Source organism: Haliotis rufescens, unplaced genomic scaffold (genome assembly GCF_023055435.1).
Source record: "Haliotis rufescens isolate VD_foot unplaced genomic scaffold, xgHalRufe1.0.p SCAF_27, whole genome shotgun sequence".
In the NCBI taxonomy this organism is placed as follows: domain Eukaryota; kingdom Metazoa; phylum Mollusca; class Gastropoda; order Lepetellida; family Haliotidae; genus Haliotis; species Haliotis rufescens.
The window spans coordinates 5,140,014-5,163,092 of record NW_025963968.1 but is presented as its reverse complement, the minus strand read 5'-3'; the positions used below and the strand labels follow the sequence as shown (position 1 = coordinate 5,163,092).

Sequence of the window (23,079 nt, the reverse complement as noted above, 5' to 3'; positions counted from 1 at the left end):
CAGCAATATTCCAACTATATGACGGCGGTCTGTAAATAATCAGGTCTGGACCAGACAATCCAGTGATTTATATCATGAGCATCAATCCACCCAATTTGGATCAATGACATGCATCAACCAAGTCAGCGAGCCTAACTACCCGATCCTGTTGGTCGCCTTTTAGGACAAGCATAGTCGCCTTTTACGGCAAGCATGGGTTGCTGGAGACCTTTTCTACCCCGGATCTTCATGGGTCTCCTCAATGGCTTCTGGATAGCGGGGGCACGGGTGGCCCAGTCGTCTAAGGCGCCGCGATTTGCTGGGCAGAGTTGCGTCCCTTGGGCATGCCAGAAGCCTATGATTGTGGGTTCGAATCCCGGTTTGCCCCGATTATGTTTCTAGGTTTGTCAGCACCATACCCGTGCTCGTGGGTTTCACCAAAGTGGTAAACGTCTGAAACCTGCATCACTTCGGGCTTTCCTCCCACATTAAGCTGGCACGCCATGATATAACTGTAATACTGTTAAAAGCAGCGTTAAACCCAACTCACTCACTTCTGGAAAGCCGTCACATTGGAGGTGTAGATTGTTGAAACCTGTTGTCAACAGCCACTGCAAGCTACTTTGTCAGGATTGGGTGGAGTATTCAAGTCTCACAATCTGATATCCATCAAACCAATCTCAGTATCTAAGTTAGCTGCCCCAAGAAATCTGAAGCAGTATTTGTGAAGGAACATGGTCGTGTGTTCTTTAAGGAGGGAAGTAGTTTAATACTTAATGGGTGTTGAGGAATCAATATAGAAAAGCCGCGTTACAGCATATGTGCTGGATAATTAAGCAGGAGCTGGAATACACAAATGGGTGCGATACTTGGGATGCTCTTTGCTTGTAATTATGTGAAGGATAATTCTATATTTCCCTGTATTGATTCCTGCCTCAACAGATATGTTGCTCACAAGGGGAGGGCCCCCAAAGTGACATGTAACGTTACAACTCAAGATGACTGATAGGACCATTACAGACTGCCAATTAATGCAGGCATGGCTGATTACTACATACTGTGTGTAATTTGATAATGCAGGATATGTCTACTGACAGAATGCTGATTGAACCAGATGTCTTGGAGAAAAAGACTGAAATCTCGCAAGATTGCTGACGCAGCATAAAAGAATATTCACTTATTCACTCACTTGGTGAAACTTACTTTGTTTGTTTGTTTGTTTGTTTGTTAATACTACACTCAAAGTAGTCCAGTACTGTGACGACGGCCTGTAAATAATCAAGTTTGGACCAGATAATCCAATGATTGATATTCAACTTAGTGTTAACGACAGTTCAAACTGTCGTACCATGCCGCGTAATCAACCAGAAAGGTTTTGTTGATGCCGGGTTAATAAATACATGTCAAGATGGTACTGCTAATGATGAAAGGAGTAATAAGGATAATGGTATTACCAAGTAATGATTACAGTGATAATTGTAATATACACACACTGTCAGTCTCCAGACGGAGGCGGCGTCAAGGGGCATGCCAGTTGCCTGTCTACGGACATTGTAGTGTGTAGTCAGCTGTGGGGTATACAACCCAAGTTAACTGTTTTGTGCTTCAAGGTTAATATCACATTAAAATCTCTTCCTACCGGGTACCCATTTACTGTCAAGGCAAGTCCCTTGCCAGGGAAACATCATATATTACATACGACATGTGGGAGACAAGTGACGCTGAAAACTCAAAACCTTCCAGGTCAGCAATTATAGCAATGATTGTTCCACAAAGTGTTTTTTAATCAATTAATATTTGACATACCGTATTCGACGTAATGAGCGCCCAGATTGCTCTCAAAATTTCGTGGTTTATGCTAACAGCCTGAAATGTTTATGTACGACAAATATATTTTTCCAGAATTAAATTCCCCATATTTGAGGGTGCATATCACACACGAGTGTGTATTATACGCGAATAAATAAGTCTTGTATGCATTGATCAATTGGAAAGGGTGCTAATTGGGATTGTTCACTAGCCAATATATTAGCAAATATTCCCTGGGCGCTTATAACGTCGAATACGGTAATATTTCTTTATTTTTTATTTAAAAAAAAAATTCCCCATCTTGATATTGCTGGAATATTACTAAAAGCGGCATAAAACCATACTCACTCACTCACTCACTCACTCACTCACTCACTCACTCACTCACTCACTCACCAGGGAAAAATTAGTCAATTTATATTTCCAAATTTCACTCTGATTGTTTTTGATGGCTTTTTTCAATGGGCGATCTTTTTGTTCCAAAGGGCAATAACTCTCCTTTTGAAATGATATAAGCGACGGTCCAAACTGTCGCTTCCGGTCTGGTTCCCGGATCTATGCGCGCTGCGCCAACTACTGACATGTAGAGACGGAGCCAAGCTAAAGAGTTATCCTGTTGCACCTTCGTTCAAAAACGGTCGTTTACAACTGAATATTTTTAACTAGCACATATTTTGTAGTGATTATTAGTTTATGTTATCAACATTTGTTGAGTCTTCAACTACAAGACGAATTGTCACTATGGAAGATAGCGGGAAAAACGTCATGAAAAACGGTATATTGCCACGGTATTTTCTACGTCAGAAAACAGCCAGGCATTCTGTCAGTCTGGGCTAACATTTTGCATCGATGAAATAATACAAACTCATTTTATTTATCAGCCTTTGTGTTATTTCCCACAACAATTCAAGCATTCAAATCTCAACAAATACTACCATGGACTTCAATTTAATAAAATCAGTGATATGCCTACATTTGCAACACACAGACATCTTTGACAGGGTTTACCAATGATCTATATATAGTAAGTATACATCCGTGCCTTTACAAATATTTTAAGAAGAAATAACGTTCAAAATAATAAAACAACTGATTTTAAATGTTACTTTTTATATCAAAAATAAAAGTTGCATCTGAATATTTAAATTTATATTATTTTTTAGAAATAGGCCAAATGAAAATCTACCATGCATCTATTAAGCACTCAGTTACTCAGTTGCAATATACATACTAGTCATCATACTTTGAAAAAAGAGATTTACCCATATTATTCTGCCCCTTATAACATGTGTCTCACCATTAAGTGCTCTGAGTCATCACAGGTGTTAAATCATTGATCAATAATTTCTTACAGAATTCTGATACTCATGCTCTTCAAATAGTAGTAAATTACAGAGATTTGTCCCAACAAACAACAAATCATACTGACTACCCCACAAAATGTGTATGATGCATAAAAAAATGGAAATCATAGTTTTATCTTCTTGTTTTAGTAACATTATATTTATTTTAATGTTGACAAATTATTTCCCATACATACCAACACACTATCCTGATGTATCTAGGTATCCTGATTTTCATTCAACAATATTTCAAGACACCTGTAATATAAAGTATATTTTGTAGATATTATTATCATATAGCAAATATGAATTTAGAAAGTTTATCATCAAATCTTCTGATGGTTAAATAAATGCAAATTGAACCCCACAATCATTCCATGTAGATAAATGGATTTATTTATGTTATTTGTTTTTGCATACAACAGATAATACTTACATATGTTACAGTCAGTGTCTATAAACAGGTCAAATATGTATATTGACTGAAAATTTTAGTTAATGTGCATATTGACTGATTCACTCAGGCAAGGTATATTTTTTCTTAAATTTTCATTAATTTATTATTGCCTGAAAAATAGGACCGGATTTTAGACAGACTGGCTGAAATGAATTAGACTGCATAATTTAATCTCCTCTATTTAATTTGGATCTATTTTGATCTATCAAGATCAAAGTAACTTATGCAAGAAATTAAAAATGTTTTCACAATGAATTGAATCCTTGAGTTCTTTTTTTATGTTACTTATCTTTATTAGCATAATATTCAGTTCAGAAACAGATGACTGCTGAAAAGTCATGCATGTGTAATCAAAGACTAGTACACATGCACAAGTATGCCGAGATATTAAATAAAATAATAAGAGTCATTGTGCAATGCAGATATCTGTTGGTGTGTATAGAAAAAAAATAACATTGATAATTTGTTTATGTTGGAATTTGAAACATCAGTTTAGAACAAGGAAACATAAGAAGCAAGGCCTAATGAAGTTAAGAATCAGCTTTGTCTGTGTTACAATCATATGATTATTGTCAATGCAAACTGGATGTAGACACTGCAGTTTTAATACAATCAACATTATAGAGATTGACAATTAGTATGAATATATGTTAGTATTGGTATGTTTTATTTTTAAAAAATTGTAGTTGGTACAAATACTCTTGAATATGTATTTAACTAATATATAGGGTCCTCTGTGTCTGAAAATTATTTTTTTCTACTTTGTAAAATTCAAAAAAGGCCAAAATAATATATATCTTTCATTGATCATACTGGAATATAATCATGGTAGTATTTGGCAACAAACAGCTACCATTCATAACCATATAATCCTTTTATACAACATGCACTAATTAACCCTTAATATCAAAACAGATTTCAGTGATTTCCATTACTTTTGTTTTGAACATTGTATCATGATATCTAGTTGATGACAGTGCCTGTTACTCTTACAATTTCTTGAGAACATTTCTCATTGCTCTCTGTTATATATCTGACAAATACTTACATTTCACATCATTGACATGTCTTGCTGTCAATATTCACAACATTGAGGCTACGGGCAACTTTACGTTGCATAAGACCACATTTCGCGTACCGTATCGTCTCACCGTTGTACATACTGAAATGCATGCATATGATGTAGCCTGCTCGGCGATGCTACAACATAGATATAGGAACGTATACAAAATCTACTTATTTTTCATATTCATACATCAAGGACAACACTTTCAGTACCAATTGCAAAACGTCAACAAAGCGACCTGGGATGAACGATCAGCTGATCTCACCGCATCGCTTCGAAAGCCTGTCTAGTGGATAACTATACAATATGATCAGTCGTGGTCATCCCTGATGTATCATTAAATCAAAGAACATTTATTTCCGGACATGGCAATAGATAAGTCATTGTTTAGGCGAAAAGATTTGCTGTCCAACACAAGCGTGACTGTTGCCGACAGAGGTGAAGGTTATACTAGTTAACTGTCTATAGGCGTCATAGTAACATGTAGTGCTCGTTTTGCGCATACCACATGCGCCGTCAGTTTAAGGTTGGACCGTCCGGGTCAGCGCACCTAGCGGGTTAGTGAAGGGAAGATAAATTGAAAAAGATCGCCCATTGAATAAAAAAGAATAATTAAGATCCCTTAAATCATTACTTTTCTGAAACCTTCAGAACCTCTACAACCAGATGAACCATAGCAGAGTTTATTCCATAAAGAGTTCTTTGTGCTGTGTTTTTATTAGAAAAAAGTAACTCATCATAATGTGATTAAAGCTAGTAGTAACAGTTGGTTTGGAAAGCATTAGGGAAGTTACACCTGATGGAAGCAATTTGTAGTTATTCTTACCGGGCCCAACAGATGGCAGGAGTAATGGTAAAGTAATTGTTGCGGCCACTATCAGTGTAGTAAACCCCGTTCCTGTGTTCTGTGTCGGAGACAGTAGTCGTTAGATAAGCAGAGGTATGGCCTGTGAAGGCAGAAATGGTTTCGACCACTGTGTGGTAAACTCAGTTCCCGTGTTCTGGGCGGAGACAGTAGTCGTTAGATAAGCAGAGGTATAGCTTGTGCTCTTTAGACAACTGTTCAATAGGTGGCAGGAGAGTTGCCTGCAGCAGGAGTGTCATTCACGAGCTGAATCACCTCTTTGGCAGTCCCGGGGATCCTGCCCAGACCCTGACGCTACAAGTGGCCTACCGTTTTGTTCGTTTCACATCGCTACAAGTGGTTTCACTCATTAAAGGGAACCACAGGAAATCTAAGCATGGAATTATCGGCCAGTTGAAGCAGAGATGAGGCTGCCTCCGAAGGTGATATAGAAAATAATCAATAAAAATGTAACTGGGCACTATCCTTGGACAATACATTCTAGTGAGAGGTGCTATTGGACAATATCACCAATGATCTTATTAATGTCACAACTAATTAAACAGGCATTGATTAAGTGAAAGGATACACCAGCTGTTGGACAGGTAGCTGAGGGGAAGTTCTCGTGTACCATTGTCAACTAATGAGGGAGTTTTAATGGAGCTTTGTGCCATGGTGTCGCAATAGAGCTTATTATGTCATCACTTGGAATGCTGGTCTCAGAGGACAGTGTAGGACCAGTCCATTATGGCATGCACCTTGTTCCCCTTGCTGCCACAGTGAGTCAGCCTGGCCAATATTCCATTTGAATCCAGGAGTAGGCGCTGGCATAGGAGTGTGTATTGAGAGGCTGCAGCAGGCAGCTATCTGTCTTGTAATATCAACATCAGTGTGCAATCCGTGTTCCTGGTGGCTGGAGATATTGGGAGTCCACCTGATCAGGCAATCAAAGCGTGGATTGTCACACCGTTTTGTGAATTTTGTCTGCGAGTTTGACAGGATATTGAACCAAGTGACCTGTGTCCGTTGTGTGCAAGTGTTTCCAACCTACCCATGTGTCCTACACCTTATGTGTATATGGGGTCTTAATTGTGGAGGTCGTGTGGCGAAGAATTTCGCCAAAGGTGGACGCATGTTTCGTATGATTATATATCAGTTGTTCCCACCCCTACGAAAACACCTGTTGTTTTCACGAGAAAATAGTAAGTACTTTCCAGCATTTTATTGATTGCTTATGTATTTTTGAAACCATTTCCAGATTTGTAACACTGTACATTGACATTGTGGTAACATTGTTTTAGGGTTGTGGTTAAAGCGTTTTACCGACACACACACACTGCCTACCTGTCGTCCAGGTGTGGTGTGTGCACATCAAGTGCAGGTTGTAATCTGTAACTGTTGCACACCTGGACGACAAGGAGAGAGCTTGGGTCGGCGGCAGTAACAACAGCTGCCAGCTGTGTAAACACTCCCCCTACACTGCTATCGTAACTTTCATTTCATGTGCATGGAAAATCATTTATCTTTTAAACTCATAAAGTTCCAGCTGTGATTTTTTGTCTCTCTTTAAAATACACCATTTCAAAAATTATGAAATTAGATGTATTCGCCTTTTAATCATGTTTTGTTTGTAATGTGAACAGTGTACAAATGCCTGTAGAATATGATGTAGGTGTTTGTGTATATGGGTGAACAGGTGTGTGTCAGCTGTTGGCCAGGTAGATCTCAGTGTGATGTTGGGACCACCTCGCTGATGGAACTGTGGTTGCCCCTGAGGCTGTGCAGCTGTTGACATATTGTTGCCAAGTCACAGATGCTCATGTCATCAGCTTTTTTACCGTGTTATCTATGTTGTGATGTGCTGGTGTTGTAATTTCTGGTATTGACATGTTATGTCCTATGATTGACATAATAGCCCCTGTTCCATGTGGTATATTATTACTGATTCTAATACATTGTTATATATGACAGATAACACTTTGTCAGCTGGTTGATAACATGTTATATCAGATGGACAACACACTGTCATGTCTGTCTGATAACACATTGTAATATCTGGTGGATAACAATGTCATACCTTGATAACATATTGTCATCTGGAAGATAACAATGTCATATCTTATTGATAACACATTGTCATATATGTTGGTAAACATCTTGTTATATCTGGTTGAAAACACAGTGTCATCAGCTTTCTAACATATTGTTTTATCTGAAGGCAGACACATTGTCACACATGTTTGAAAATGTCACACCTGACTGCCAACATTTACATGTCTGGTAGATGAAGTATAAAATTCACTCAACTGAGGATATTATGTGTGCTTAATGGTGATCCCTGTGCCTGGAGCGTGTCTGTACTTTGCAACATCTGGTGGATATGTTTGATGTAATCGTGCAACAATTGACTGATGATTACATATAGCAAACAGATTAATAATGACATCAGCCCTCTATTGTATAACTGCTAGGAACATGTGACGTGTAGTCGGTAACCAAATTCTGATGTCTGAGTCGTCATCTCAATCATTGTAGCATTAATGCTAGCATAACCCAACTCACTCACCCTGTCTATGGTTATCAGTGCAGGGTACTGGGGCCCAGTTGTCTGAGCCGCTGCAATTCACTGTGCAGATTTGTGTCCATGGTCGTGGGTTTGAATACCAGTTCTTCTTGATTAAGTTTCATAGATTGTCAGCTCAATACCTGCACTCGTGGGTTTTACCAAAATGGTAAATGTCATCCTGCATCACTTGAGGCTTTCCTCCAACATGAAGCTGTGTGATGCAACTTAAATGAAAGCATCTTTGAACCAAACTAACTCACACACTCACTCACACACACCCCCATTCCCCCACCCGCCCCTCCTTTTACTCACTCACTCACTCACTCACTCACTATGCAGTCAATCTGTGGTAATCCATGATTGTTGTTTACGTTGGCAGTGCAGGTAACTCATTATCCACAGTTTGTATAAATATTACATCACAACAGTAGATCTCTACCCCGGCCTGCTGGACCTGCGGATGATGGAGGCGCCGCGGCGGAATTATCCACACAGGCTTTGTTTGACCTGTTTATTAAACAGACTCATATTATGAGCTGTTTACTTTCGCCTAATGGGAACAAATGAAATATTGTCTGCAACCATTGTTATTGTGCATGTATGAAACAGCAAATAAGGTTGGCAGACAGTCACTTCCCCTGCAGTGACAGCAGGGACGTAACAGGATAGCTGAGGTAGTCATGTCGCCGAGTCCCACTGCTCGTTTGGATGTAGCGTGTATATACAGGGTCTGAATGCGGCTATTGTCATGCACATGTAAATACTGCTTCGGGGTAATGACGCACGGTGGGTAGGGTGTTGAATAATCTAGCAGAAGACCTTGGTTCAAATCTGGTGTCATTTGTGAGCCCGTTCTTGGTGTGCCGTGATGTGGTTTACGGCAGCAGGAAGCTCCTGGCTGCTCACTCACTATCTGTCTATGCAGATGTGGAGCCATGATTTTCAGAAATGGGAGGAGACTGGGTGGCAAAAAGATAGAAGTATTAACTTGTTGATTGTGCAAGTGGGATTCATGTATGATTTTGATAAGGGAAGAGGGGAGTCTATGAAATAAAAGTCATTTGGGTTGATTTGTGATGTTGGAAATAGGGGCGGTTGAGTCAAACTCCATACACACACAGCCCAATCTGCCATTGCCATGACTGGTTGAAGCTGGTGACTTCTGTCTACCCTCCACACTAGTGCTGTCCACTCTAGTTACCTAAGACCCGTGAAGATACGGGGTAGAATAGGTCTTCAGCAACCCATTCTTGCCCTAAAAGGTGACTATGCTTGTAGTAAGTGGCGACTAACGGGATCGGGTGGTCAGGCTCGCTGACTTGGTTGATGTTTGTCATTGTATTCCAATTGCGTGGATCGATGCTCATGATGTTAATCACTGGATTGTCTGGTCCAGACTGCCATCGTATAGCTGGAATATTGCTGAGTGCAGCATTAAACAACAAACCAACAAAAACAAACACACACACTTGTGCTGTTTAGTTCCCTGTATCACATTGGGCTTTCACTCACTCACTCACTCACTCACTCACTCACTCACTCACTCACTTACATATGAATTTTGGTAATAGAACCCCAGGTTACTTCTCTGACACTATTGATGCGTATTCTTCAGCACAGATCATGAATTATCATCAGGTCACATGGGACAGTGTTATCTGAAATTGGTTGTTACAGTCTCTTCAATTCTTGCAAAACGAGAATCCGGGGTATCAATTTCTGAATTTGTTGCTACTAGAGCATCTTCATGGCAGACAGCGCCATCATGTTTACGACTTCTATAGCCTCATGGAGTGTTTCAACTAGTTTCTTATATACCTCTACACTCATTTATTTTGCTAATTTTCTGCTAATCAAGGATACATAAAATGACTATCTTGTTTCTCACTAAACGTTTTTGTTATTAATTGAGATACTTGGTCTATTTCACATTTCTTTGGATAAATGTTCTTGTTTCATCAAAGTGCTACTTCTGCCTTTATCTAATTGGACTCCGGTGCAAAATTGCCATTCAATGAAATACGAAACTTTTAATATTGGGCAGTTCTACGTTTTTTGTTTTAAATGTCCGTTGAGTAATTTTGGCAAGGGACAAAAATGTGTCAGGTGGTAGTTTTATTCTCGTCCTCCTTGTATTATGAGAATTCACCATTTCTAATTCATCCGATACATTTAATTCTAAAATTATGTCTGTGTAATTTTGTCTTCAATGTCATGTCATCCAATATATAGAACTTATCTTGTTCCTGATCAGTGCTGAGAATAGGGCAAGTTTTATTGTGTCCAATGCCACAACTATAGTCTGGAAGGTAATTTAAGGTACCGACATTTACGACAATATCTGAAAAACTATCGGACCTACTCCAGTCAAAGTTGGTATGAGATTATTAAACAGTCATACATAACTGGTTATTCATGCACCGATTGTCTTTAAATGTAATATCCAGTTATGTATGACTGTTTAATAATCTCATACCAACTTTGACTAGAGAAGGTCCGATAGTTTTTCAGATATTGTAGTAAACGTCGTTACCTTAAATTACCTTCCAGACTTATAAGTGGCCCCACAATCTGCTGCTCAAGGCCTAGGGTTCCAATGCAATATTAATCCAGATTATCATCAAACCACCATTCTGGTGAATTTTACAAAACCTGTAAACATGTATAAGATTTGCATTACTCCGGGCTTTCCCATAACATGAAACATGCCATGCCATCATGCCAAAATATTCAAAGTAGCAATTAGAAGCAGCGTTAACCCTCCCACCCCTTCTACCCTGATTGTATTCTTGAAGGGGATATTCATATCTGTCTTTAGTTTTTAAAAACTAGTAAATTTGTTACTTTGATTTTAGGGGCGGTCGGGTAGCCTAGTGGTTAAAGCGTTCGCTCGTCACGCCAAATGGTTTGATTCCCGACATGGGAACAATGTGTGAAGCCCATTTCTGGTGCCCCCCGTCGTGATATTGCTGGAATATTGCTAAAAGCGGCGTAAAACCATACTCACTCACTCACTCACTCACTCACTCACTTTGATTTTAGCTACATGAATATTAGAAATATGATCAGACTCAACACCGTAGATGTAGATGTTGATGCAGATGCTGATGTTGGCACTGGTCTCAGACTGTGTTTACGACGATGGTGCGAAAGACATTTTTGCCTTGGCTTCCGCACAGATAATGTATATTTGTCAGTGACAGCGTAATGCAGCCAGTGAAAAATGTAAATTATACATGTGTAAATTAAGCTTTGTAAGAGGCTACGGACATGTGTCGGTCACTCGGGAGTACCCACGTTCTATTTAGATGACAGTGCGACGGGCCTGTTGAAACAACCACTGCCATATTGTGCAGCAAGTCAGTGTTACGGAGGGATTACCACTTTGTTGATGGTCATCTTTTCTTTTACTTTATCGAATATTGTTGTTAGGAGATACTGAAATATACTGAAGCTTGCACACAGGTTTGGGGAATTGGAGGGTAGTATTTTGTTGTCATAAATAAACATACAAGAGAATGGAAAAACATGCAAGGGGATTTAATCGATGGTTGTGCAACTTAGAGAAAAATTATTCAAGTGTTTGTACCATGATAAAACATCATAGAAAGTTAGCATACTTGGCGAGGTGGTCAGGCAGCCTAGTGGTTAAAGCGTTCGCTCGTCATGCCCAAGCCCCGGGTTTGATTCCCGACATGGGTACAATGTGTGAAGCCCATTTCTGGTGTCCCCCGCCATGATATTGCTGGAATATTGCTAAAAGCGGCGTAAAACCTTACTCAGTCACTTGTATATTTGGCCAGCTACAGAACTAGTGGCTTGTCCCTCCGAAGACCAGGTTCGATACTCACTCACTCACTCACTCACTCACTCACTCACTCACTCACTCACTCACTCACTCCTACCACTCATTCGATCACTCACTCATTCAATCACTCACTCCTACCACTCAGTCACTCCTTCACTCACTCAAACAGTTAAAGTTTGCACAGCCTGACAACCATGCATTGTGAGCCTGCATCAATATACAGTCATTGCTGATACTCATTTGAAGCATGCATAAAGTTGTTCACAACACCGTAATATGTTGAACAAACATCAACAATACATCCAAACACATCCAGATGTTGTGCTGGTGCCGATTCCAGAATGAGAATTCCATTGTGGAGCATTTAGGCCATGTGTTCATAAAAATGGTCCAGGTTTTTGGAATAACTCGATGATTATGCTGAGTATGCCCCACAGGTAGCGCGGCCATTCACACAATTTGCATAAAAAGGTAAGTGTGTAAGTAAGGAAGTGAAATGTGCTCCAGCTCCAGGCTGGTAGAAAGACACAGATCACCGCTGGGTTTACATCTCAGCAGCGGTGCCGACCATTGACGTCAGCACAGTTTATTGCCCAGTAGATTATGTACCTCTGAGGGGTGAAGATGGTATCCTCTGACAGACATTATGTCCTATGATGATGATGATGATGATGATGATGCTGATGACGCTGCTGCTGCTGATGATGATGACGATGATGAGGATGATGATGATGACAATGATGATGATGATTATGTCCTATGATGATTATGTCCTATGATGATGATGATAATGATGATTATGTCCTATGATGATGATGATGATGATTATGTCCTATGATGATTATGTCCTATGTCCTATGATGATTATGTCCTATGATGATTATGTCCTATGATGATTATGTCCTATGATGATGATGATGATTATGTCCTATGATGATTATGTCCTATGATGATTATGTCCTATGATGATGATGATGATGATGATGATGATTATGTCCTATGATGATTATGTCCTATGATGATTGTGTCCTATGATGATTGTGTCCTATGATGATTATGTCCTATGATGATGATGATGAAGATGATGATGATGATGATGATGATGACATACTCATAACAATGATAGATAAATGATGGATTTGATATTATTGATATTACAACATGGGAATAATCATTGATAATAGTAAAGTCATGATGATTATAACATACACAAAACAATGAATAAATGACCCCCAAAAATATGTATTTACATCATGACATTCCACATTTTAATCTAAAAAATAAACAAAGGTTTCAAGATTATAAATCTCAACTTTAAACAATGAACAGAGACAGAATCGTGTTCAGTATAATCGGAAGACAGCCTGACTAAACACAGGGCCTGTGTGGCAAAGCAATAGTAGCGTCAGGATTGTCGTAAGTATATGTGAAAGTACGATTCTTATGATTGTCTTAGCACTAAGATCTCGCTGTGGAACAGGGCCCTTGAGGTGTTGGATGTGGCGGCAGTGCATGTCTCCTTGACCGTCAATCCCTAATGTAATATACACTGATTGCAATTCCCGTATGCATACCACAGATTTCATTAGCAAAATTCAATTTTAAAATGGAGTTTTTCAGAGTTTTTTCATCTTGAATTCTTAAAAACTTGGTCACACAAACAGCCAACTCTTTCGCCTTGTTTCGTGGGTTTTTTTAAATAAATTATTTTTTCCTGTTTTTCTGACCTCCGTGAGGAATGACGTGAAGATGTTGAAGGCCTGATATTGATAACGCCAACTGTTGTAACCTGCGGGTGTATTTTTAGCAACACGAGACTGGTCAGTATTGGTAATCAATACTCTGAAATGAAGGTATTTCACCATTGGGAATAAGTGAAGTCTTGTCGAAAAAAACAACGTGGTTTGATTTTGAAATAAAGGGTAAATAATCTACAGGAAAATGTAATTGTGTTGATGTCAAAATGTCAGCTTTAGTGTGGCACCGAGCCTGAGATGTAGAACCAGTGTGGATCTTCGTTTTACAACCAGCCTGGAGCAGGAGCCATTTTATTAATTCCCAAACTCAGTACCAAAAAAGATGTGGAACAATATTGAGAGAATTTGTTTATGTCTAGACAAAACCGCATGTTGTTGTAGGAAATACATGGATATGAGGATATGATTTTCCCGAAAGGAATTTACCAAGACAAAGGAACTGAGATCATCAGTACAGCAGCTTCCAAATGATGAAACATTGAAAATTATTTGTATTTAATTCCATTTCCATTATCTTGAATATCATTGACATTTTTTGCTATACTTATGTTAATTATCTTCTTTCAGTATTAGGGCAGTCAGGTAGCCTTGTGGTTAAAGCATTTGCTAGTCACGCCGAAGATCCGAGTTCGATTCCCAACATGGGTACATTGTGTGAAGCCCAATTCTGGTGTCCCCCGCCGTGATATTGCTGGAATATGGATAAAAGCAGCATAAAAGCATACTTACTCACTCTTTCAGTATAATGTATGTCTCAGTCATGGACAATAATTGTAGATTCTAACGTCTAAGCAAGTGACTATTTTATTTGGTGGAAGCATTGCACAAGTGCATATTGTTGTCTGTACAGTGGCAAGATCATCATCGTAGTTTGAGGTAAGCATGAAACTCAAAATGTAGACTGGCTTCCAGGCTTTCTTGCATTTGAAGGGCTATGGGGTAGCCTCGTGGTTTCAGCAGTTGCCTGGGTTGATTGCCCACATTGGTAGAATGTGCCCAGTCCATTTTTGTTGCAAACCAGCCACTCAAAACGTCCCATCCACAGATCTGATCCTTCACTGACTGACTGACTGACTCACTCACTCACTCACTCACTCACTCACTCACTCAACCGCTCAACCACTCAACCACCCACCCACTCACTCAACCACCCACTCAAAACGTCCCATCCACAGATCTGATCCTTCACTCACTCACTCACTCACTGACTGACTCACTCGATCACTCACTCACTCACTCACTCACTCAACCACTCAACCACTCAACCACCCACCCACTCACTCAACCACCCACTCAACCACTCACTCACTCACTCACTCACTCACTCACTCACTCACTCACTCACTCACTCACTCACTCACTCACTCACTAAACATAAAACAATAAACATCCTTGTAATATGTATGTTATGTTGAATTTTGAATTGAACCTGCAACCTTGCATACATAGCCTGATATTCAGGGAAATAAATATCTTTTGTTTCAAAAGTTGGCATGCACTCTCTTGCCACCTCTACTCTGGTTGTATATATTGTTATTATATTATGAATTTGTGGAGTGTACTTTCCCATCTATAACTGCCTGAATGTGCTTAAACAGCGATAGATCTTATTATACCCAGTAACTTGGTCAGTGTACCAGAGGATGGTGGGTCTGCCGAGTGCTATATACAAATCCTTACCAAGGTAGAATTAGCTCTTTTTTTGTGGCCCAAAGTGAATATCTCCACAATAATGCTATAGAACCTCACCAGCCTCCACTTCTTTGTCCAGATGTACAAATGTACACAGAGATCATTCTGTCAGATAACACGGAGGAACACTACCCAAGCATTTATTAAATACTTTGTTAGTGGTTATTTTAGCCACTGATAAACGATAGCAGCAAGATACACTCGTACTACTCGTAATACAACTAGTCACAGGTCACCCTGACACGTGAGACTCGAGAATATCATTTATCATTCTAAATTAGATTTGTAATTGATGGCAAGTATTTTTCGTGTGATTTGAGAGTAATGAAAGAGGCCAGAGGACACCCACATCAATCACCAGTGGTCTTCTTACATGTTTTCCTTACCCACCGTGATGAAGCCAGTGACTACCATTGGTCAACAGTAACGAAGTAGCAAGTCCCCTCTGGGCTGGTGTTTACATACAACAATTTCCGGCAATCCGGCACCAGGCTGCATATTACGGCAAAGGCACAGAGTTTCCTTTTATGTTGGCGTCTTTGTAGACCTCTGCACACAGGGAGGGAAGAAGGTTCTGGTATTAGCTGGAACCGATGGTGAGCGCCATTATTAGTCTTTCTGCTGTACCGATTCACCTACGTATCAGTGCATGTCGATACACTGCGTCATGATGTGAGTGCCATTATGCATCTTTCTGACAAGGGCTGTACTGATTCACCTACGTATCAGTGCATGTCGATACACTGTGTCATGGTGTGAGTGCCATTATGCATCTTTCTGACAAGGGCTGTACTGATTCACCTACGTATCAGTGCATGTCGATACACTGTGTCATGGTGTGAGTGCCATTATGCATCTTTCTGACAAGGGCTGTACCGATTCACCCACGTATCAGTGCATGTCGATACACTGTGTCATGATGTGGGTGCCATTATGCATCTTTCTGACAAGGGCTGTATCGATTCACCCACGTATCAGTGCATGTCGATACACTGTGTCATGATGTGAGTGCCATTATGCATCTTTCTGACAAGGGCTGTACCGATTCACCTACGTATCAGTGCATGTCGATACACTGTGTCATGGTGTGAGTGCCATTATGCATCTTTCTGACAAGGGCTGTACCGATTCACCTACGTATCAGTGCATGTCGAAACACTGTGTCATGATGTGAGTGCCATTATGCATCTTTCTGACAAGGGCTGTATCGATTCACCCACGTATCAGTGCATGTCGATACACTGTGTCATGATGTGGGTGCCATTATGCATCTTTCTGACAAGGGCTGTATCGATTCACCCACGTATCAGTGCATGTCGATACACTGTCATTGTATCCCATTTGCGTGGATTGATGCTCATGATGTCAATCACTGGATTGTGTGGATCAGACTTGATTACTCTACTATACCCTATATGATGTTTGGCTTGTTGTTCCCAGTTAGAATTGGTCTTCAGCAGCCCAGGCTAGTTGTAAGAGGTGACTAGCAGGTTGTCACTGGATTGTCTGGTCCGGACTGGATTCTTTACACATAGTCATATAGCTGAAATATTGCTGAGTGTGGTGTTAAACAACAAACAAAAGGTAGTTGTTCGAGTGGATATATTTTTGTTGAAACAATGTGCATCTATGCAAGGTGTTGTCAGATCAATGAGAACTGCTTGTAGCTCTCTGAACAATTTTGTAAGCTGACATGAGTGTCAGAATCACTCAGATTTCCACAAATTAAGGAAATATTCATGCGTTACCAGCATTACATAACGCAACTCGCAGGGGGACCATTTGAAGAAGCAGTTGGCCACTATAGATTAGTGTCTAGACACTGGGTCAAGACAACATTGTTCCAGATAGATCTATAGTAAACCTTTACACAATCTAGTGCAGGATGTATTAAATTTGTGTCCATCCAGTTTGATATGGCAATCAAAGCTCAAATGTTTTGTGTATCAGGTTGCCCTGATTTGTTTGTTTGTTGTTGTTTAACCACACTCAGCAATGTTTAAACTATATGACGGCTGTCTGTAAATAATTGAGTCTGGATGAGACAGTCTAGCGATTAATTGGCATCATGAGCATCAATCCATGCAATTGGGATACGATGACATGCATCAAGTCAGCGAGCCTGACCACCCAATCCCGTTAGTCACCTCTTACAACAAGCATAGTGGCCTTTTACGGCAAGCATGGGTTGCTGATCAGCAAGACCTATTCTACCCCGGATCTTCACGGGTCAGGGTGCCCTGAATGTGACCATTCTGTGTAATGGAACAATCCTGTTTCTGTGTTCACGGACTTACGTTGGTCCGTGGTGTGTTGGGTACCCCTGTGAACTGTCCCCTCTCATTATGGTGTCTTGGTTTTGGTTTTGACTAGTTTTCTGAAATTTATGTTTCTTTGTTCCCCTGCTTCAGTAAGAACACATTGTGCCAACTATCCCTGTAGTGGTTGCCATCATCCAGACTAAGGATACCAAAGGGAGATAATTCTGCATCTGCATATATGTAACTATTACTAAGTGGGCACATGTTTAGAATGCAGGGCTAAACATGCCTTGCTAGTTACAAGAGGAGACTTAAAAAACATTCACTTATGCGTATTTAATCTGCAAAATTGCTGACTGCAGCATAAATGAACACTCACTCACTCACTCACTCACTCACTCACTCACTCACTCACTCACTCACTCACTCACTCACTGGTGCTTGCATAAGAATTTAAGGTCACCATCTACAATCTACAATATTGCTGACTGCAGCTTAAATCAAGACTCAATCACTGAATCACTCACTCCTATGTTCTAGACATGCCCTGGCCATACTTTGTCACAGGTTTGGTTGGCTTCAGCTCAAGCTCTTAAGATGTATTTGCCATTTTTTGCATGTTTTCCCCCCAACTTTGTGCCTTGAGACATCGGAAGAGGCAGGAAAGGTAATTGCTATGGGACAAATATTGACCTCTTTATTGGGATGACACGAATTTGGCCAAGTCAACAGGAGCTGCTTTCAAACATCCATCAATATTTGGTTGCTATCAGAGGGCAAAATGGAGCCTTACTTGGAGAATAAGAGAAACGAAGGCTTATCTGGAAAGGCACACATTCACTGTTCAGAAGAGAGGTTCAGTGTTAACCATTGGCAAACCAAGTGGCAATATCGCTGATGTACAGGGCTAAATTTATCATTTAATTACTTGTTGAAAGATTCCTTTTTCAACCTTTGGACATTTGTTTCAGGAAGAATAGAAATTAGTTGAAGGTTGATAAGATATTCATCATAAAAACAATCTTTGATGGGTCTGAAAATTAAAGCTGTTTAGTAAAAAGTTTTGTCATCACGAGCAATATCAAAGAACATTTTGAAAGTTTTCTTTTTTGATTTAGAGTATGAAAATGTCTTCCTTTGTCTCCAGGGATATTAATCTTGCTGAAGTTGATTAGTTGAAAGGAAGTGGTATCATACGATAAGACTTTTCACGGTGATACAAATTAAGCTGTCCAAACAGGTCTATATAGGGTTCATTGAGGGTTTTACATTTAAATAAATGTATGTGGACATTTTACGGAATACAGAACTTATGAGTTTGAGTGATCAGTTGACCGGGCTCCATCCACATAACCTGTTGGACAGGTGGGGGCCGATTTGTCCTTGGCAGCCATTGGAAAACAATAGCATAGCATTCATTGGTCCTCGATTTCAAAATCAATCAGTAGACTATGTGAAACTTGTTTGTGAAGTAAAAGGGCTCCTGAAAAATTAACACCAGCAGAGCAGTTTTTTGTAATTATTTTCGCTCAAAACAAACTGTCGAGGTGCATGTCTCCATGTTTATTGGCATTCGTAATTTATATCCGAGTGAGTATTATGCATGAGCACCTAAAACCTGGTATTGTACATGTTTGTATCACTTTTTGATGTGGTACACAATGCACTTATTTTGGCGTCTGCCTTTTGGCCAAAAGCGGCAAGCTTGCGTAGCATACCAAAAGCGGGACCAGTTTAGGTAATCAGTGTCTAGTCTGATGTCGAGCTGACTGACGAGAAGACAATGTTATCCATTCATCATCTGCTGATACCAATTGGTAACATTGTTTTAACAATGGATGAGCATACAAAACTGGAGGGATGAAGTATTCATGTCCCGGCATTGTTGACAATTCATTGAGCAACATTAGGAAGACACTGATCGTAGTTTCTGATTCAGTGGTAAAAGGCATTGGTGCATTATTAACCAACGAGCCACACTACCACATTGGCATTTAAAAGTGGCACCATTGCCAGCCACAGTAAACTCACAGCTCACAGATACACATCATAACCCAGTAGGGTTGAAAATCTGAAATTGGTTTAAATGTCCAGGATTGAGGAAATTATTAGATTTTTACTTTGATGTGATGTTATTTGTAGCACTGTCATGACCTTGAGAAATGTGTCATCTGACAATTGGATAGAAGTGCAGGGACCATGTTTAAATGGTTACAACTGTCCTAGTGTGGAACTGGTCAGACAAGCATGGGTTGCTGGGGACCTATTCTGTCCTGGTAGACAAGCATGGGTTGCTGGGGACCTATTCTGTCCTGGTACACAAGCATGGGTTGCTGGGGACCTATTCTGTCCTGGTAGACAAGCATGGGTTGCTGAGGACCTATTCTGTCCTTGTAGACAAGCATGGGTTGCTGGAGACCTATTCTGTCTTGGTAGCACCATGGATAGACAAGCATGGGTTGCTGGGGACCTATTCTGTCTTGGTACACAAGCATGGGTTGCTGGGGACCTATTCTGTCCTGGTAGACAAGCATGGGTTGCTGGGGATCTATTCTGTCCTTGTAGACAAGCATGGGTTGCTGGGGATCTATTCTGTCTTGGTAGACAAGCATGGGTTGCCGGGGACCTATTCTGTCCTGGTAGACAAGCATGGGTTTGCTGGGGACCTATTCTGTCCTTGTAGACAAGCATGGGTTGCCGGGGACCTATTCTGTCCTGGTAGACAAGCATGGGTTGCTGGGGACCTATTCTGTCCTGGTAGACAAGCATGGGTTGCTGGGGAATTACTCTATCCCAGAATCCCATGGGGCCCTTGAGATAATGCACAAAATGAAAGTGATGACAATGATCATAGTCTCGCTACTGAATCTCCTACATAGACATGTTTTGTGAAGTCACATGAACTCTAACGATGATGACATTCATGGTGTAATTCTACAGGTTCTTTTAGCATGGCATCATGACGTATAGCTTTCACTGGGGTCTTTCGAGCTTCTTTTTGTCATTGAGCCTGCCTTCATTCCTGGAACACTTTCAAGATATATATGTCCTTTTTCAGGAATGTTACGTATGGAATGAATTGTATGTGGTGTTTGTTTACTGATGGTGTCGTGGTTAGAGTGGGCATCTTACTGAAGATAAGGTTCAAATCCCAACAGGGGCAAGTTATTGAATACAGGTTCCTTCTCTATTGCACCCTTCATTGGACTGTTAACGTGGTTATACCTGTAACACGCGGTAACACAGTACTCCAGAAATCTATGTACGTTCAAGTTTTACACTGACACATTACCAGCTTATCACCGCGATCTCTTAATGCCGGAAATACCAGTCAACAAATCCGAAATGAAGTATGCCGTTAATCCTATTATTACACTATCTGGTCTTAAGAATGTGTTCATTGTTTATCTTGACTTAAGTTTGTAATATGTTTATTTAATTTGATTTAAAATTTAATTCAATATTGTTTACATTAATTGAAATCGTGTGTGGACTGATCGTCAAATTGCCGCAACTCACAGCAACCATGATCCAATTACCACTGTTGATGCCTTGAAACAAACCTCAGAGAAGGGATATATATTTCATTAATGAAATATTTTTAGAAATGCCATACTTTGACTCATTTAGAGTCATATTTGTGTTAGTTTGACTATCATATCTCAACATAACGTTATCGGGGGAGTCCTTATGGTGACTGGTAAAATACTTAAAAAATATCTGACGATAAACATCAACTGTACCAAAGTGCTACGCTTGTGGTTCTAATAATTTAAATATCAATGATGGAAGAGCTGCAACTAAAATAACACAACATTGGAACATATTATTCCTGATAAAATAATAATTTCAGATAACATTTCTTCCGGCCATTGCATCAAAGATCTTTGAGGTTGTATCATTGGGTAGTTTTTCATCGGTAGATTAGGAGAAAATGTGTGTGCAGCTGATTGGCTGATTGCCCTTTCCGGCTTTATTTATGAGAAAATACACATGGTAGTCTTAATCTCTGCATATAGCACAATGCCTCAGAGAACAGGAAATACAATTTAGATGGAAATGCATCATGGTAAATCATTATGTCAGTTCTAAAACATTCATTGACCAAGTTTGACATACCTGTTCCTTCACCTGAACTGATGAAGGCATACAATGTAGTATTTTACTGGGCATAACACTTGATAAGTCTTTTTTTACAATTTGAATCATAAACAACTGCTATGTTCTAATCTGTTTTTAAACTCTTGATATGCAATGTACAGCGTAGATCATGTTAGGTAGCTAGGTAGGCCAAGCATGTACTGTTGTGTTGGTAATCTACCCCTACGACTCCACCTCAGTTAAACCTCTGATCGTCTATAACGCTCATCAATTATTTGGACCCCAAAGGTAGCGTTGTAGTGAGGACAGATGTATGAAACACCACTGCGGGATACCGATGTCTCTTGGAAATCTTTGGATGAATGATTGTGTTTAAGGTGTCTTTTTGGAAACTTGTTAATGTATCAACATGATTAATCCTCATTAATACATTTTACCTCTGTTTCTCTTTTATCTTCTTGTTTTAAACTGTTTACTTATCTGCAGGATCAGTTCATATAGTTTAGGGATATTTACAGAGCAGATCGAACTAAGTACTCTTGATATCTTCGTGTGAATGAAGTGCAAGTGATTCTATGGCATTTGATTCGTGAACCAAGCAATTCGTTTTGCGCTTGTTCCCCCCCCCCACCACCACCAAAGTAAGAGAGGGCACATGCACTTAACACTAAATGAGTACTGTTTCCTGATTGGCTGATAATAGAATGGACAGGGCTTGTGTCGGCATTATTTCGCTAAAGGATGCCATTAATTTCGTATTGTTGTCCACAGTCATTTTTAGTGTTAACGGTTAGATAAACAGCCTGTTAACAAATCATTGTTGACATATTTATGAGAAGGAATTATTTTGTTTTTGTGGAGTTTTGAACACAAAAGTCAACCTGTTAGGTATATGTATGACTACGTTTTCTTTAATGTTTAAACCTCCATAAATGCATAAAATATTGAAGTTTTTTCTAAGGAAACCTGTATCAAAATACACCCTATGGCATTAAGACGTATAGTCATTGTACATGTTTCTTATTTCTTTCATAAGAAACAAGCTGAATTGTCCTTGGATGTTGCCTTTAAAGCATTTAAAAACATTTAAGATTTTTGTCAGTTCAGTATTCAGTTCTTTTATGTGTTGTGTGGTTTCCTCATTGGATTCCTTGAGTGAGAGTGAGTGAGTGAGTGAGTGAGTGAGTGAGTACTGGTTCATCCCACTCATCACATTTGCAGCTCTTTTTCTAATGTGTAAAGTTTTTACTGAATGTCTTGCACATGCATATAAAGGTTTAAAATAATGGATCTGTAAATGTATTATTCAAAGCTTAATCTTTTTTCTACTTGTTTTAACCTGCATGACAGCCCTCTGTCCATGGTCTTCAATCCATACAATGTCCGTGTCATTATT

General features: G+C 39.7%; 1 protein-coding gene across 8 annotated transcripts in view; it reads left to right on the top strand.

Annotated features, from left to right (window-relative positions):
* The window catches only part of LOC124139362 (Kv channel-interacting protein 4-like), a 500,624-nt gene that overhangs the window by 305,949 nt on the left and 171,596 nt on the right, over positions 1–23,079 (top strand). The window contains exon 1 of one of the 8 annotated variants that reach the window (XM_046506365.2): positions 5,783–6,700. The exons of the other annotated variants lie outside the window; for them this stretch is intronic. Coding sequence (XP_046362321.1) covers positions 6,568–6,700 — 133 coding nt within the window. The 5' untranslated portion in view covers positions 5,783–6,567. Of the gene's footprint in view, positions 1–5,782; positions 6,701–23,079 lie in introns of those variants that run through there. 8 annotated transcript variants of the gene reach the window in all.